Source organism: Coregonus lavaretus (genome assembly GCF_964263955.1).
Source record: "Coregonus lavaretus genome assembly, chromosome: 19".
NCBI classification, from domain to species: domain Eukaryota; kingdom Metazoa; phylum Chordata; class Actinopteri; order Salmoniformes; family Salmonidae; genus Coregonus; species Coregonus lavaretus.
This window is the reverse complement of record NC_140006.1, coordinates 40,874,670-40,891,351: the sequence shown is the minus strand read 5'-3', so window position 1 is coordinate 40,891,351 and position 16,682 is coordinate 40,874,670. Positions and strand designations below refer to the sequence as shown.

At 44.4% G+C, this 16,682-nt stretch overlaps 1 protein-coding gene across 1 annotated transcript; it reads left to right on the top strand.

The window, feature by feature from the left end:
- Positions 1–11,279: 11,279 nt before the first annotated feature.
- Positions 11,280–16,453, top strand: LOC311146239 (apolipoprotein D-like). Its single transcript, XM_084182743.1, has 5 exons — positions 11,280–11,408; positions 11,730–11,857; positions 12,052–12,173; positions 13,031–13,119; positions 16,061–16,453. Exons 2-5 carry the CDS (start codon positions 11,738–11,740, stop codon positions 16,309–16,311), a joined length of 582 nt encoding a protein of 193 aa, XP_084038869.1. The 5' UTR covers positions 11,280–11,408; positions 11,730–11,737; the 3' UTR covers positions 16,312–16,453.
- The last annotated feature ends 229 nt before the right edge of the window (positions 16,454–16,682 follow it).

Here is a 16,682-nt window from a genome sequence, read left to right as displayed (position 1 = left end):
GGGAGCCAGCAGGCCAGAGGTGGATGAACGCAGTGCCCTCGTTTGGGTGTAGGGACTGATCAGAGCCTGAAGGTACGGAGGTGCCGTTCCCCTCACAGCTCCGTAGGCAAGCACCATGGTCTTGTAGCAGATGCGAGCTTCAACTGGAAGCCAGTGGAGTGTGCGGAGGAGCGGGGTGACGTGAGAGAACTTGGGAAGGTTGAACACCAGACGGGCTGCGGCATTCTGGATGAGTTGTAGGGGTTTAATGGCACAGGCAGGGAGCCCAGCCAACAGCGAGTTGCAGTAATCCAGACGGGAGATGACAATTGCCTGGATTAGGACCTGTGCCGCTTCCTGTGTAAGGCAGGGTCGTACTCTCCGAATGTTGTAGAGCATGAACCTACAGGATCGGGTCACCGCCTTGATGTTAGCGGAGAACGACAGGGTGTTGTCCAGGGTCACGCCAAGGCTCTTCGCACTCTGGGAGGAGGACACAACGGAGTTGTCAACCGTGATGGCGAGATCATGGAACGGGCAGTCCTTCCCCGGGAGGAAGAGCAGCTCCGTCTTGCCGAGGTTCAGCTTGAGGTGGTGATCCGTCATCCATACTGATATGTCTGCCAGACATGCAGAGATGCGATTCGCCACCTGGTTATCAGAAGGGGGAAAGGAGAAGATTAGTTGTGTGTCGTCAGCGTAGCAATGATAGGAGAGGCCATGTGAGGATATGACAGAGCCAAGTGACTTGGTGTATAGCGAGAATAGGAGAGGGCCTAGAACTGAGCCCTGGGGGACACCAGTGGTGAGAGCACGTGGTGCGGAGACAGCTTCTCGCCACGCCACTTGGTAGGAGCGACCGGTCAGGTAGGATGCAATCCAAGAGTGAGCCGCGCCGGAGATGCCCAGCTCGGAGAGGGTGGAGAGGAGGATCTGATGGTTCACAGTATCAAAGGCAGCAGACAGGTCTAGAAGGACAAGAGCAGAGGAGAGAGAGTTAGCTTTAGCAGTGCGGAGAGCCTCTGTGACACAGAGAAGAGCAGTCTCAGTTGAATGACCAGTCTTGAAACCTGACTGGTTTGGATCAAGAAGGTCATTCTGAGAGAGATAGCAAGAGAGTTGGCTAAAGACGGCACGCTCAATAGTTTTGGAGAGAAAAGAAAGAAGGGATACTGGTCTGTAGTTGTTGACATCAGAGGGATCGAGTGTTGGTTTTTTGAGAAGGGGTGCAACTCTCGCTCTCTTGAAGACGGAAGGGACATAGCCAGCGGTCAAGGATGAGTTGATCAGCGAAGTGAGGTAAGGGAGAAGGTCACCGGAGATGGTCTGGAGAAGAGAGGAGGGGATAGGGTCAAGCGGGCAGGTTGTTGGGCGGCCTGCCGTCACAAGTCGCAAGATTTTATCTGGAGAGAGAGGGGAGAAAGAAGTCAAAGCATAGGGTAGGGCAGTGTGAGCAGGACCAGCAGTGTCATTTGACTTAACAAACGAGGATCGGATGTCGTCAACCTTCTTTTCAAAATGGTTGACGAAGTCATCCACAGAGAGGGAGGAGGGGGGGGGGGGATTCAGCAGGGAGGAGAATGTGGCAAAGAGCTTCTTAGGGTTAGAGGCGGATGCTTGGAATTTAGAGTGGTAGAAAGTGGCCTTAGCAGCAGAAACAGATGAAGAAAATGTAGAGAGGAGGGAGTGAAAAGATGCCAGGTCTGCAGGGAGTCTAGTTTTCTTCCATTTCCGCTCAGCTGCCCGGAGCTCTGTTCTGTGAGCTCGCAATGAGTCATCAAGCCACGGAGCTGGAGGGGAGGACCGAGCCGGCCGGGAGGATAGGGGACATAGAGAGTCAAAGGATGCAGAAAGGGAGGAGAGGAGGGTTGAGGAGGCAGAATCAGGAGATTGGAGGGAGAAGGATTGAGCAGAGGGAAGAGATGATAGGATGGAAGAGGAGAGAGTAGCGGGAGAGAGAGAGCGAAGGTTGCGACGGCGCATTACCATCTGTGTAGGAGCAGAGTGAGTAGTGTTGGAGGAGAGGGAGAGAGAAAAGGATACAAAGTAGTGGTCGAAGACTTGGAGGGGAGTTGCAGTGAGATTAGTAGAAGAACAGCATCTAGTAAAGATGAGGTCAAGCGTATTGCCTGCCTTGTGAGTAGGGGGGGACGGTGAGAGGGTGAGGTCAAAAGAGGAGAGGAGTGGAAAGAAGGAGGCAGAGAGAAATGAGTCAAATGTAGACGTAGGGAGGTTGAAATCCCCCAGAACTGTGAGGGGTGAGCCATCCTCAGGAAAGGAACTTATCAAGGCGTCAAGCTCATTGATGAACTCTCCAAGGGAACCTGGAGGGCGATAGATGACAAGGATATTAAGCTTAAATGGGCTAGTGACTGTGACAGCATGGAATTCAAATGAGGAGATAGACAGATGGGTCAGGGGAAAAATTGAGAATGTCCACTTGGGAGAGATGAGGATTCCTGTGCCACCACCCCGCTGACCAGATGCTCTCGGGGTATGCGAGAACACATGGTCAGACGAGGAGAGAGCAGCAGGAGTAGCAGTGTTTTCAGTGGTAATCCATGTTTCCGTCAGCGCCAAGAAGTCGAGGGACTGGAGGGTAGCATAGGCTGGGATGAAGTCTGCCTTGTTGGCAGCAGAACGGCAGTTCCAGAGGCTGCCTGAGACCTGGAACTCCACGTGGGTCGTGCGTGCAGGGACCACCAGGTTAGAGAGGCAGCAGCCACGCGGTGTGAGGCGTTTGTGTAGCCTGTGCGGAGAGGAGAGAACAGGGATAGGCAGAGGCATAGTTGACAGGCTGCAGCAGATGGCTACAATAATGCAGAGGAGATCGGAATAAAATGAACTAAACATCTGGGAAAGGAGAGAGCGGGGCCTCCCTCACCACAACTCCCAAATATAACTCCCAACTTCCACCTCAGAAACTATAGTTGTTGTAAACTACAGCGGTTCAATGTTTTCTAGGAATAGACTAACCTAGTTTATTCAGCTAGCTAACTAGGTGCAGTATTATTCCGTGAAAAACGTGCGGGCATCTCGTCATAAGACGCCACAGCCAGCTAGCATGCCGGTCTCCAGCAGCTGGGTTTAGCGCCAATACTCAGCCACAACAGCCACCAGTGTATCAACACACAAGCAGATCGTTCGTGTCCGTGTCTAACGTTGTGGGTTAGTCCCGACAGCTTGAGCGAGTCTGTCGTCAACTTATTCAGCCAGTTAGTTAGCTAGAATAGTTAGCAAACTAGCTAGCCATTGCTTTCAGACAAAGAAGAACCCCTCATTTCACGGCACGAACACACAGAGAGAGCCAAACTAACGTTAACTAGTCACCCATGTCCCGAATTCCTTGAGCGACTCGGGCTATCAATATGTAAAAAACACAAGTGTAGGTTATGACTTACCCCTAGCAGCTACTGTTAGCTAGCCAAGTGCAAAGCTAGCCACTGAATTGACTCAGCCAGTTCGCGTCTGTTCGCTCGGTCGTTCCAGCTATTGTTTACAAGTAGCTATCCAGGTTGCAACAAGCTTGCTAATTTTCAAGCACAGTAGCCACTTGCTACCTAACGTTAACGGTTCAGACAATGAGGTTAGAAAACAGCTGAATGGTAGGCAGTTATTGTATGTAATCATTGCAGGCAGCCAGCTGGCGTAATTACAGGCACTCTCAGGCGTGAAACAACTATACCGTTGCTAATAGCTACTCGCCAGCTAGTCCAGGTGGTGAGTTAGCTAGCTAGCTAGCTTCGTGCTACACCCGGCACCGCCGAATACAATACTAACCTACAATAATTACATACAACAACCCACGATACCTACCTACAATACCTAACTACAATCTAAATACATAGATTAAGCCTTACTCGACAAAGCCCAAGCTATGTATAAAGCCAAACTTACCCGACGCCAAGCTCACTCGACGACCTCCTCCCAGCTCGGGGAATAAATGCAATATGGTTGTCTGGTTTGACTTGCTCAAGGGCACATCGACAGATTTTTCACCTAGTCGGCTCATGGATTAGAACCAGCGACCTTTCGGTTACTGGCACAACGCTCTTAACCACTAAGCTACCTGCCGCCACTTCACGCGTCCCCCCTTGGGGTAAAGATTTAGAATCTCCTCATTGCCCCCATCAAAATGTGCCTGCATTTAGGCCAGAGTTTCCTAAACTCGGTCCTGGGGACCCCAAAGGGTGCACATTTAGGTTTTTGCCCTAGCACTACACAGTTGATTCAAATAATCAACTCATCATTAAGCTTTGATTGTTTGAATCAGCTGTGTAGTGCTAGGGCAAAAAAACTAAACGTGCACCCCTTGGGGGCCCCAGGACCGAGTTTGGGAAACGCTGATTTAGGCTATTGTTTATATATGATTCACAGGAGGCTGCTGATTGGAGGCTGGCTCATAATAATGGCCGGAACGGAGGAAATGGAATGGGATTAAACACATGGAAAACATGTTTTTGATGTACTTGATACCATTCCACTAATTCCGCTCCAGCCATTACCACAAGCCGGTCCTCCCCAATTTAGGTGCCACCAACCTCCTGTGATGTGAAGCATCCAAATATGGTAGTGAGAGGAAGCCCAGTGGTCGGCAGTGGGAGAAGATGGAACAAGATGGATTTTGGCCGACATTCTGCTAATTTTCTCTTCGGTGAAACATTTTATCTCAATATAGTTTTCTGTTCCCAAAATGAGAATCTGTTACAAACAGTGTGGACTAAGTTTTGTAGACTTCACCCTGTGCCAAAGTTTAAACCCACCTCACAGTGACTCCATAATCCAGCGTGCAAACAAGCCGAACATAAATCCCGGTTTACACCAGGGAGATTCGTAAATTAGCGGTTTAGCTAAGTATCTTAATACTTTGTTTACTCAATTCCTAAGTCCTATGTTAGTGAGTTCCTCTTCTTTTTTGGGGGATGAAGTGAGCATTCCCCTCACAATATGGTTGTCTCACTTTGTGAGATCAGATTTTTTGAATTTGCGCCAATGCCAGCGTCCTTGTTCTTTCGCCCACGTTCTGCATTCCACTGATCTCATTGTCCCCCACGATGAAATCAGAGGGGAATATGGATCTGTCTCCGTCTGTTCGTTAGTCACACACGATATCTCAGACACCTCTGGCCCGATTTCTTCGAAAATTGGGTGAATGATGCGTCTTGTCATATAGATCTGCCATTTACAAAATTGCACTGATTGGCCCAAGGGGGTCACTATAGTAATCAACTGAAATTCCAAACTTTGAACAAGCATATCTCCTGTCCCCAATAAGTTTCCCATAAGGACCTATAAGCTCAGTCCATTACATTTTCCGCAAATTAGACTTTTTGGCCTCAACCAAACGTTGACCAAGCATATCTCCTGTCCCCTTTGAGCTACAGTCATGACATTTTGTACATATATGCATTTCTTCATGAGAAACACGTTTCCCAGAAGGATCTATAAGCTCCGCCCATTCACAAAAGGTGAACATTTTGAAATGATGTGTAGACTATCTATAGGCTGTAATTCCATACAGATACAGTTGACAATTAAAGACTTGATCTGTTTTTTTCTCTCTCCCATTAATTCACCCAACATAAGTTTGAATAAGTTTGAATAATTGTCACTAATTGGCCCAAGGCAGGGCGCTGCATCCTTCGTGGGGGATGACATGTTTTCTGTTGCCTTGTTACTCTTGGTTAAACAGCCGTACATGAACCAGCCATTTTCAGTCATTTCCACTCCACTTCCAAAATGGAGACATACATGTCATTCCTCTCAAGGTTGAGAATGGAGCAAATGCACAATTTCTAACTCGGCGTGTAACTCGAGCAACAAGTTTCCCATAAGGACATACACTGAGTGTACAAAACATTAGGAACACCTCCCTAATATTGAGTTGCACCCCCTTTTGCCCTCAGAACAGTCTCAATTCGTTGGGGCATGGACCCTGCAAGGTGGTGAAAGCGTTCCACAGGGATGCTGGCACATGTTGACTCCAATGCTTCCCACAGTTGTGTCAAGTTGGCTGGGTGTCCTTTGGGTGGTGGACCATTCTTGATACACATGGGAAACTGTTGAGCGTGAAAAACCCAGCAGCATTGCAGTTCTTGACACAAACCGGTGTGCCTGGCACCTACTGCAATACCCCGTTCAAAGGCACTTACATCTTTTGTCACCCTCTGAATGGCACACATACACAATCCATGTCTCAATTGTCTCAAGGCTTAAAAATCTTTCTTTAACCTGTTTCCTCCCCTTCGTCTACACTGATGGAAGTGGATTTAACAGGTGACATCAATAAGGGATCATAGCTTTCACTTGGATTCACCTGTTCAGTCTATATCATGGAAAGAGCAGGTGTTCCTAATGTTTTGTACACTCAGTGTATAAGCTCTGCCCATTAGATTTTCTGCAAATTATACTTTTTGGGGGAACAGATTTTTTAAATTAAATGCTGCTACTCTTCCTTCCTATATGATTTGATGACACTACATAACCGCCTGGTCTATTATAAAGAACATTTGCACAATGATAGGTCACTCCAAGGTCACTCCGATTGACCAAATGGTGGCTTAAATTTGGCTATGGCGTGCTTGGCCCCCGCAATTGCTGCTTGCAGCTATATATTTTTTATAACTGATATTCCAAGACGGGGCGCTGCATCATTCGTGGGGGATGACATGTTTACTGTTTCCTTGTTATTGCATGTATTCTTGTTCACAAAAGCTTTGAATTTTGGAACGTTCAGCATTTCAAATTCATTGAACATTCTTCAGTCAACTGACAGTTGATGCAAGACTCAAAATAACAGTCTGTAAAACCTGGAGGATTTACAAACTGTTTTTCAACTTGAGGTAAGCAATCAAAGAATTTAATGTATAATGTATATCAATTCAGAATAATATTTTATCAATAGACCCCTTTCTGTGTTTGCAAACATTGTCGCACGAGGGCGATGCGTGCAAGTTGGTGGCAGAACAAGGGTGAGATCTTATAGAACACCAGCAAAAAAAAGCCTCTATTTACATGTTGCTTATGAGTGCATTTCACACTACTTTTGGATTATAATTGGATTATATATATATTTTTTATATTACCCCCTTTTTCTCCCCAATTTCGTGGTATCCAATTGGTAGTTACAGTCCATCGCTGCAACTCCTGTACGGGCACGGGAGAGGCGAAGGTCGAGAGCCGTGCGTCCTCCGAAACACAACCCAACCGAGCCGGACTGCTTTTTGACACAATGCCCGCTTAACCCGGAAGCCAGCCGCACCAATGTGTCGGAGGAAACACCGTACACCTGGCGACCTAGTCAGCGTGCACTACGCCCGGCCCGCCACGGCAGTCGCTAGTGCGTGATGGGACAAGAACATCCCTGCCTGCCAAACCCTCCCCTAACCTCCCGAGTGGCGCAGTGGTCTAAGGCACTGCATCGCAGTGCTAGCTGTGCCACTAGAGATCCTGGTTCGAATCCAGGCTCTGTCGTTGCTGGCCGCGACTGGGAGACCCATGGGGCGGCGCACAATTGGTCCAGGGGAGGGAATGGCCGGCAGGGATGTAGCTCAGTTGGTAGAGCATGGTGTTTGCAACGCCAGGGTTGTGGGTTTGATTCCCACAGGGGGCCAGTATGAAAAATAATGTATGCTCTGGATAAGAGCGTCTGCTAAATTACGTAAATGTAACCTGGACGACGCTGGGCCAATTGTGTGCACTGCGATACACTGCCTCAGACCACTGCGCCACTCAGGTATAATTGGATTGTAAGGCTCGTATGAATGTCCTGCTTAATATAATGTCTGTGTCGTCATCACAAATCAACTGCATTATACTTAAAAAACACTTCAACTCCAACCAGTAAAATGGCTCTTAGGCTAGCTTTTGCTACAGCCTATATCAATGAGCGTTAGCAATCTAGCTAACAACTGCTGCATCCAAAATAACTATTTTGCAAAGATCACAACCAAATTAAATCTTAGCGACTGTTCAAGCAAGAATCAAAACATAATTGTAAGCGTATGAGAACCCAAAAAAGTTTTTGGGTTTAGAAGTAATAAAAACTTAAATGTTGAGTACAGTACAGTGCGTGATGTCAGTGTGTCGTGTACTGTAAAAGGGTCTATATGAAGAAATATGTTTGTGACATCTTGTTTTAGCAAATTCTACCAAATTTGATATTATGAAGACTGTTTAGCTAGCTAGCTAGCTAACAACTGTCATTAGCTCGCTAAGTTAGCAAGTAATGTTATGCCTGCAGTTGAAAAAAACTCTGTGGTTAAATGTCTAAATGCATGATGTTACATTGTTTCAGTTGTCTATGAAGTCCATGGGTGAGTTTCAAGTTTCAAGTATTATTAGTCTTATGTACGGGATACACATGGTATACAGCGTCCAACGAAATGCTTACATCCTTTTCTATCTTCCTTACTTCTTGATCATGTTCAAATCTCAACCTCAACGATAGCTCAGTCCCATCACCACCTTCATCTTAAGACATCTTAAGACAAAGTTGATTATTATTATTATCATTATTTATCATATATTCACCAGATCTTGTTTAGGGGCTTCATAGCAAAGTGGGTGAATACATATGCACACACCTCTTTTCCGTTATTTATTTTTTTGAATTTTTTGAAACAAGTTATTTTTTTCATTTTGTATGTCCATTACATGAAATCCATTTATATTACAGGTTGTAATGCAACAAAATCAGAAAAACGACAAGGGGGATGAATACTTTAGCAAGGCACTGTACAGGTGTGCCAAGCTTGTAGCGTCATACTCAAGAAGACTAGAGGCTGTAATCGCTGCCAAAGGTGCTTCAACAAAGTACTGAGCAAAGGGTCTGAATACGTATGTAAATGTAATATTTCCGTTATTTATTTTAAAATGTCTAAAAACCTGTTTTTGCTTTGTCATTATGGGGTCTTGTATGTAGATTGATGAGGAAAAAAATTATTTAATCCATTTTAGAATAAGGTTGTAACATAACAAAATGTGGAAAAAGGCAAGGGTCTGAATACTTTCTGAATGCACTGTATAATAGTATAAAGGTATTGATGACACTTTACGAAATGTTGATGTAAAAAGGGCTATAAATGTATGCATAAATATATAGACATAGACATGTATAATGCATTATAATGCAGTCGTGATGCGGTTTAAGATTTGTCATAATCATTACATTTTTGGTTATGTAGCTATGTTACAATTGACATGGATACCTCACCATATGGTGAACTGAGGTGAATCTGGCCTTAACTAACATAACAAATTACTGTAAAATGTATGTTGATTCATATCAGTAGTATTGGCAAGTATTGGGAAATCATAATTAGTCAAATTTGTAATACTTTATTTTATTGTATCTTGTTTGCATATTTTGTGATTTTCCCAAAACACTAAAAAACTTTTTTATAACAAAGAATTCGTTTTGAGACAGTAGACAATCTAAATATACCCCAAGTATTCAGACAATTTTACTGATAATAATTGACTAATTGACTAATAATTGTACTCAAACCCAACCAACATGCAGTATGATGCTCCTATACGGTACCTGTAATCGCACAGCTCAACCGTGTATGTTAAACAGATGTCAGTTACATGTAGAACTTGCATAATTATGATTGACAGCCTTATACAACCACCAGACGTCAACAGGAGGTAGCGTCCCGGGGAAGGGGGTCCGCTGTGTGAACGTGTTTGATGAAGGGGTGAAGGTACCCCCCCCTCCTGGGACGCTACCTCCTGTTGACGGTCTCCGGGGGTCACATCCTTACCGTTTACATGAATAGCAAATAATGGTTGTTATTCACTGCTTTAACCAGGTAAGTAATTGAGAACAAATTCTTTAACATTAACAACCTGACAACCGCTATTCCTCCGCATATTTGACATTGTGCCTTAGAGGCCAATTCCTAAGAAATAAAGTAATGAATGGTTTATAATTGTGTTTTACCATATTCCCATGCAATTTCTAACATATAAGATGCTATTAACTGCAATTAGTTTTGTATTCACCCCTGTCATAACATAAAAGCATAGCTGAAATTGCATGATAAAATAGTAATTGCACAATAACCTACGGACTTCTTTGGTATTCATTCGAAAGAGGACCACTTGGCACCATTTGGTACCAGGCAAGTAGTGACCAATTGTGTTGTTTTATGATGAATAAGATTTGTAGGGTTTGTAAAGGTGGTCACATCCCAAAAATATGAATATCCTAAGCCACAAACCTCCATGTCATGATAAGCAAAACCTTTCCTGTGGATTCGTTATAAACAAACAGATAAAATAAGACACAGGGAATTGACAAGATCTTTGAGAGGAAGATTACAAACTAAAGTGCTTAAATGGATGACAAGATATCTGAGGATCTGTAACAGTTCAAGATCTTATAATGATCCTAACGGAGATCTTTCAAGATCTTTCAGAATTCTGACAAGATATTAATCAATATTCTATAAGATCTTTAAAGAGTCAAGATCATCCAAGAGGAGGACGGAAGCTAGCTGTCCTCCGGCTACACCATGGTGCTACCCTAAAGAGTGCTGTTGAGGCTACTGTAGACCTTTGTTTATTTCTCTCCATGTCTTTCTTTGCTTGATGTTGAAACACATCTCCAAAATGTACTTACAATACATCCACTACAGTTTAGTCATTTAAAAGCCGCTCTTATCCAGAGCGACTAGTGGATTCGATCCAGCAACCTTTCAATTACTGGCCCAGCACTCTTAACAGCTAGGCTACCTGCCGCCTTAGGGATGTCACTTAAAACAATTAAATGTGTCTTCTATTCCGCTAAAATGGTCCTCAAAATCAACCCCAATATAAGTCCCATCGTAACCCCAGTTAAAAAGTTTTAGCTTGAATGCTGGCAATGTCATAGCTTGAATGCTGGCAATGTTTTGCAATGGTACAACATCTAAGAAAGTAGTAAGAAGTCAAGTTACACTTCTGCCTGTGTAGAAACACACTGTGATTACACTAGTAACGACATTGTATTAACATGTTATTACTTAGTACTTTGGTAGAGCATGGCGCTTGCAACGGCAGGATCGTGGGTTTGATTCCCGCCAGGGTCACCAACACGAAAATGTATGCACTCACAACTGTAAGTCGGTTTGAATAAAAGCATCTGCAAAAATGGCGTGTTGTTCCACTTGTGTAACAACCGAAATCAATAACATGTCAGTCCCTAGCAGAGTCAGCCAGTAGTTTGTTTCTAACTAATTTGAACAGGTGCCATATTCCCAACCACTCCCACACACCCCGCCACCCCAATACAAACACTAACACACACACTCTCAATTCTGAGTTCTGAGAAAACCCGACATGAAAGCAAAGAGGGAGATGCGTCAGCCGCATGATTCATGAGTTTGACGTATAAATAGGCGTCTATAAGCCACCGAACATCACTGAAACGAGTTGAAGTACAGGTAAGTAGGACCCATTCCCCTATCTCTCTCTCTGATGCTCTAAGCTCTGCCATTTCACATTTCCTTACGAATGAAGCACTCTGTAGGCCTGTAGTTGTTAACCACAATGCATTACATTCCTAACATACTTCTGATGTAAAATGTAAGTTGCTTTACCACGAGTCTAGGAGAATTACTTATACAACATGTTTTTCTGTTCCCCTAAAAGGTTTTGATATTAATTAAGTACTGTATTTCCGAAGTCAATTTGCATTGTCCTCCAATGGAGTTGGTGAAAATGTCTCTGCTTTTCTGTGTGTGTTTGTGTCTGTTCCTGCCCAGGATCTAGGATGCAGTCTCTACATGTTCTCTCTCTGACCCTGCTGTCGGTTCTGGCAGCTAACGCCCAGACCTTACGCCCTGGAAAATGTCCCCAACCCCCCGTCCAAGCTAACTTCGATGCCGCCAAGGTGACTATACCTAACTTTTATTACTGTATATGAAGTTGCTCTTATGCATGTGCAGTAGCATTGTAGTAACAGTGTCATTACTTGAGTAACACTGTATTCCACAGGAGGCTACTGAGTGGAGAAAGGCTCATAATAATGTCCGGAACCATAGCATAACATTGTCATATAACCTTTGACCTTTGTCTTTGGTACAGTATCTGGGCAAGTGGTACGAGATCCAGAAGCTTCCTGCCGTCTTCCAGAAGGGCGAGTGCACCACTGCTACCTACTCCCTGAAGAGCCCCGGAGTCGTTGGTGTCCTCAACAGGGAGCTGCTGTATGTACATTAAAGAGATCAAGTTAAAACGTTTTTTTTTTAAGTACATTTTTGTACATTAAACTGAGACTTCATCGATATGACGTTGCCACGATAGCGTCCATAGCTACGACGTGATAGCTGCCGGATCTGAAACAACAGAGAAGTTTTGCCTCGTGCTTCAATGCTGTTAGTTATTGTTGGACATCGAGCCGATATTGTTGTTTACTTCATGCATCTCTGACTTCACCTTTAAATTCAATGTTTGCATCCAGGCTCTGTCGTAGCCGGCCGCGACCAGGAGACCCATGGGGCGGCGCACAATTGGCCCAGCGTCGTCCAGGGTAGGGGAGGGAATGGCCGGCAGGGATGTAGCTCAGTTGGTAGAGCATGGCGTTTGCAACGCCAGGGTTGTGGGTTCGATTCCCACGGGGGGCCAGTATGAAAAAATTATGTATGCACTAACTAACTGTAAGTCGCTCTGGATAAGAGCGTCTGCTAAATGACTCAAATGCAAATGTAAAATGTATCTCATTCCATGAGACCAGGCTATCCTTTATAAACGCAAGTCTGAGGCTTCTATTCAATCAAATACAGTTAAAGGAAAACCGCACTGTGGGTTTACTCAGAATGGTAATTGAAGGACAGGTGGGATGTGATGTCATTATCCAATGAAAATGCACACAGCTTACGTGGGGGTGAGTCGGTTAACAAGGTTATCACCTCAGATATAGCGTAAAACATTCCCAGTGAACGTGCAAGTGCTGTTTTCCTTTATCTGCCATTGATTGAGTAGGGGCCCAAGAGTTAGTAGGCCTTAGAAAACGCCATTGTTGAATGTGTTTAACCTCTAACCTCTCTCTCCATTTTTCTCTCAGTGCTGATAACACGGTCAGTGCTATCACTGGCTATGCTAAGGCCAAGGACCCCTCTGAGCCTGCCAAGCTGCAAGTCACCTTCTTCAAGGGTAAACACACCTCAAGTCTAATATATTTGTCTCAACATTCTTGTGAGGTAGACCTATATAAGTCCATTTGACTTCTTATGTTGTCTGTTTCTGACTCGTGTCTGATCTGAGGCCTGTATGTGTATGTATATGTATAGTGTTATGTAGTAGGTGGTGTAGTGTTAGCACACAGTTAGGCAAACACATTGACAGGATACACTCCCACACTCCATCCCCCAGGGGGCAGAAGCAACCTTGTCCAAATGCTGAGCCTTGGTTGATAAGCACATCAGGTTCTGCCTTATGAAGGTGATGGTCAGTCAGAGAAGCAGCAGATAGAGCTGTGAGGCTGATGGGTTTGTTTAGTTTGGGCCTTTGGTATTTTTCCTTTTTGTACATATTCATGTTTCGTCACCATCTGAACAAATAACAATTTGCTTGGACGACCAAGACGTCAAGAAAGACTGAGCTGGCCCTGGACTAAGGTAAGGTTGCTGTCTCCCTGGGCACATGTACAGTTGAAGTCGGAAGTTTACATACACTTAGGTTGGAGTCATTAAAATTCGTTTGCTGTCCCCAGTCCGCCTGGCCTTGCTGCTATTCCAGTTTCAACTGTTCTGCCTGCGGCTACGAAACCCCTACCTGTCCCAGACCTGCTGTTTTCAACTCTTAATGATCGGCTATGAAAAGCCAACTGAGAGACCTGAGCCCTAGGACCATACGTCGGGACTACCGGCCGTGGTGACTCCTTGCTGTCCCCAGTCCGCCTGGCCTTGCTGCTATTCCAGTTTCAACTGTTCTGCCTGCGGTTATGGAACCCCTACCTGTCCCAGACCTGCTGTTTTCAACTCTTAATGATCGGCTATGAAAAGCCAACTGAGATTTATTCCTGATTATTATTTGACCATGCTTGTCACTTATGAACATTTTTGAACATCTTGGCATGGTTCTGTTATAATCTCCACCCGGCACAGCCAGAAGAGGACTGGCCACCCCTCATAGCCTGGTTCCTCTCTAGGTTTCTTCCTAGGTTTTCGCCTTTCTAGGGAGTTTTTCCTAGCCACCGTGCTTCTACACCTGCATTACTAGCTGTTTGGGGTTTTAGGCTGGGTTTCTGTACAGCACTTCGAGATATTAGCTGATGTAAGAAGGGCTATATAAAATAAAATTGATTGATTGATTGATTGATTGGTTTTTCAACCACTCCACACATTTTTTGTTAACAAACCATCGTTTTGGCAAGTCGGTTAGGACATCTACTTTGTGCTTGACACAAGTAATTTTTCCAACAATTGTTTACAGACAGATTATTTCACATATAATTCACTGTATCACAATTCCAGTGGGTCAGAAGTTTACATACACTAAGTTGACTGTGCCTTTAAACAGCTTGTAAAATTCCAGAAAATGATGTCATGGCTTTAGAAGCTTCTCAATTGGAGGTGTACCTGTGGATGTATTTCAAGGCCTACCTTCAAACTCAGTGCCTCTTTGCTTGACATCATGGGAAAATCAAAAGAAATCAGCCAAGACCTCAGGAAAAAAATTGTAGACCTCCACAAGTCTGGTTCATCCTTGGGAGCAATTTCCAAACGCCTGAAGGTACCATGTTAATCTGTACAAACAATAGTACGCAAGTATAAACACCATGGGACCACGCAGCCATCATACCGCTCAGGAAGGATACGCGTTCTGTCTCCTAGAGATGAACATACTTTGGTGCGAAAAGTGCAAATCAATCCTAGAACAACAGCAAAGGACCTTGTGAAGATGCTGGAGGAAACCGGTACAAAAGTATCTACAGTACAACGAGTCCTATATCGACATAACCTGAAAGGCCGCTCAGCAAGGAAGAAGCCACTGCTCCAAAACCGCCATAAAAAAGCCAGACTACGGTTTGCAACTGCACATGGGGACAAAGATTGTACTTTTTGAAGAAATGTCCTCTGGTCTGATGAAACAAAAATAGAACTGTTTGGCCATAATGACCATCGTTATGTTTGGAGGAAAAAGGGGGTTGCTTGCAAGCCGAAGAACACCATCCCAACCGTGAAGCACGGGGGTGGCAGCATCATGCTGTGGGGGTGCTTTGCTGCAGGAGGGACTGGTGCACTTCACAAAATAGATAGCATCATGAGGAAGGAAAATGATGTGGATATATTGAAGCAACATCTCAAGACATCAGTCAGGAAGTTAAAGCTTGGTCGCAAATGGGTCTTCCAAATGGGCAATACTTCCAAAGTTGTCGCAAAATGGCTTAAGGACAACAAAGTCAAGGTATTGGAGTGGCCATCACAAAGCCCTGACCTCAATCCTATAGAGAATTTGTGGGCAGAACTGAAAAAGCGTGTGCGAGCAAGGAGGCCTACAAACCTGACTCAGTTACACCAGCTCTGTCAGGAGGAATGTGCCAAAATTCACCCAACTTATTGTGGGAAGCTTGTGGAAGGCTACCCGAAACGTTTGATCCAGTTAAACAATTTAAAGGCAATGTTACCAAATACTGATTGAGTGTATGTAAACTTCTGACCCACTGGGAATGGAAATAAATAAAAGCTGAAATAAATCATTCTCTCTACTATTATTCTGACATTTCACATTCTTAAAATAAAGTGGTGATCCTAACTGACCTAAGACAGGGAATCTTTACTAGGATTAAATGTCTGGAATTGTGAAAAACTGAGTTTAAATGTATTTGGCTAAGGTGTATGTAAACTTCCGACTTCAACTGTATATTCAACACCAAGGCGCGTCTGCAGATCTTTCACATAAATGCACACATTCATTCAGGTTACAGACCAGCTAACTAGGCCTAGGACCCCTAGACAAAGAGAGTGCAACACTATCCTTAGGCTAGTTCTGGGTTTCGTAACAATATTTATAGGAAAGGGAGGATGGACCATATTTTTTAACGTTAACAAACTACTAAATGTATTTGAATATATGTTCTCATCTCTTGCAGACTCTTCCCCCGGCAACTACTGGGTGCTGTCCACCGACTACGAGGGTTACTCCGTGGTCTACAGCTGCACGGACATCCTGGGCACCTTCCACGCGGACTTTGCCTGGATCCTGAGCAGAGAGCCCACCCTCTCTGAGGAGAAACTGGAGGAGCTGTACAACGTGTTCACCTCCAACGGCATCAACATCGACGTGATGACCGTCACCGACCAGAGCCAAGAGCTGTGCGCTGACATGCCTCTGTGGGCCTAAGAGACTCCCTGATTCAGTCCACAACAGACGTATGATTTGCATTCATAACATGGCATCCACATGGACGCCTGCATGGTTGTTTGTGTTTGGGCTGTACATGTTATCTTACGAGGAAATGCAATAAAATTATAGAAGAAAAATGTGTCTGGTGTAAATGTGTACTTTTTCTGACTAGTATTTATAATGATTCCCAATCACCTTGCTGTTCACTGGCTCAGAATGGGATAGCTAACTGTATAAAATGTAAAATGGAAATGATTTTAAAAGGAAGCTTTTATCACATGCACCAAACTAATGTACGATTTAAAAAAAGCAAGAAAGCAGTCCAATAAAGGAACAAAGGCATAAAAAAACATTATCCGTCACCATAT

Coding starts and splice junctions, on each gene's coding strand:
- LOC311146239 (XM_084182743.1), top strand. CDS start 11,738: ATGCAGTCTCTACATGTTCTCTCTCTGACCCTGCTGTCGGTTCTGGCA. Junction 11,858..12,051: donor CTAACTTCGATGCCGCCAAG/GTGACTATACCT, acceptor TCTTTGGTACAG/TATCTGGGCAAGTGGTACGA. Junction 12,174..13,030: donor GTCCTCAACAGGGAGCTGCT/GTATGTACATTA, acceptor TTTTTCTCTCAG/TGCTGATAACACGGTCAGTG.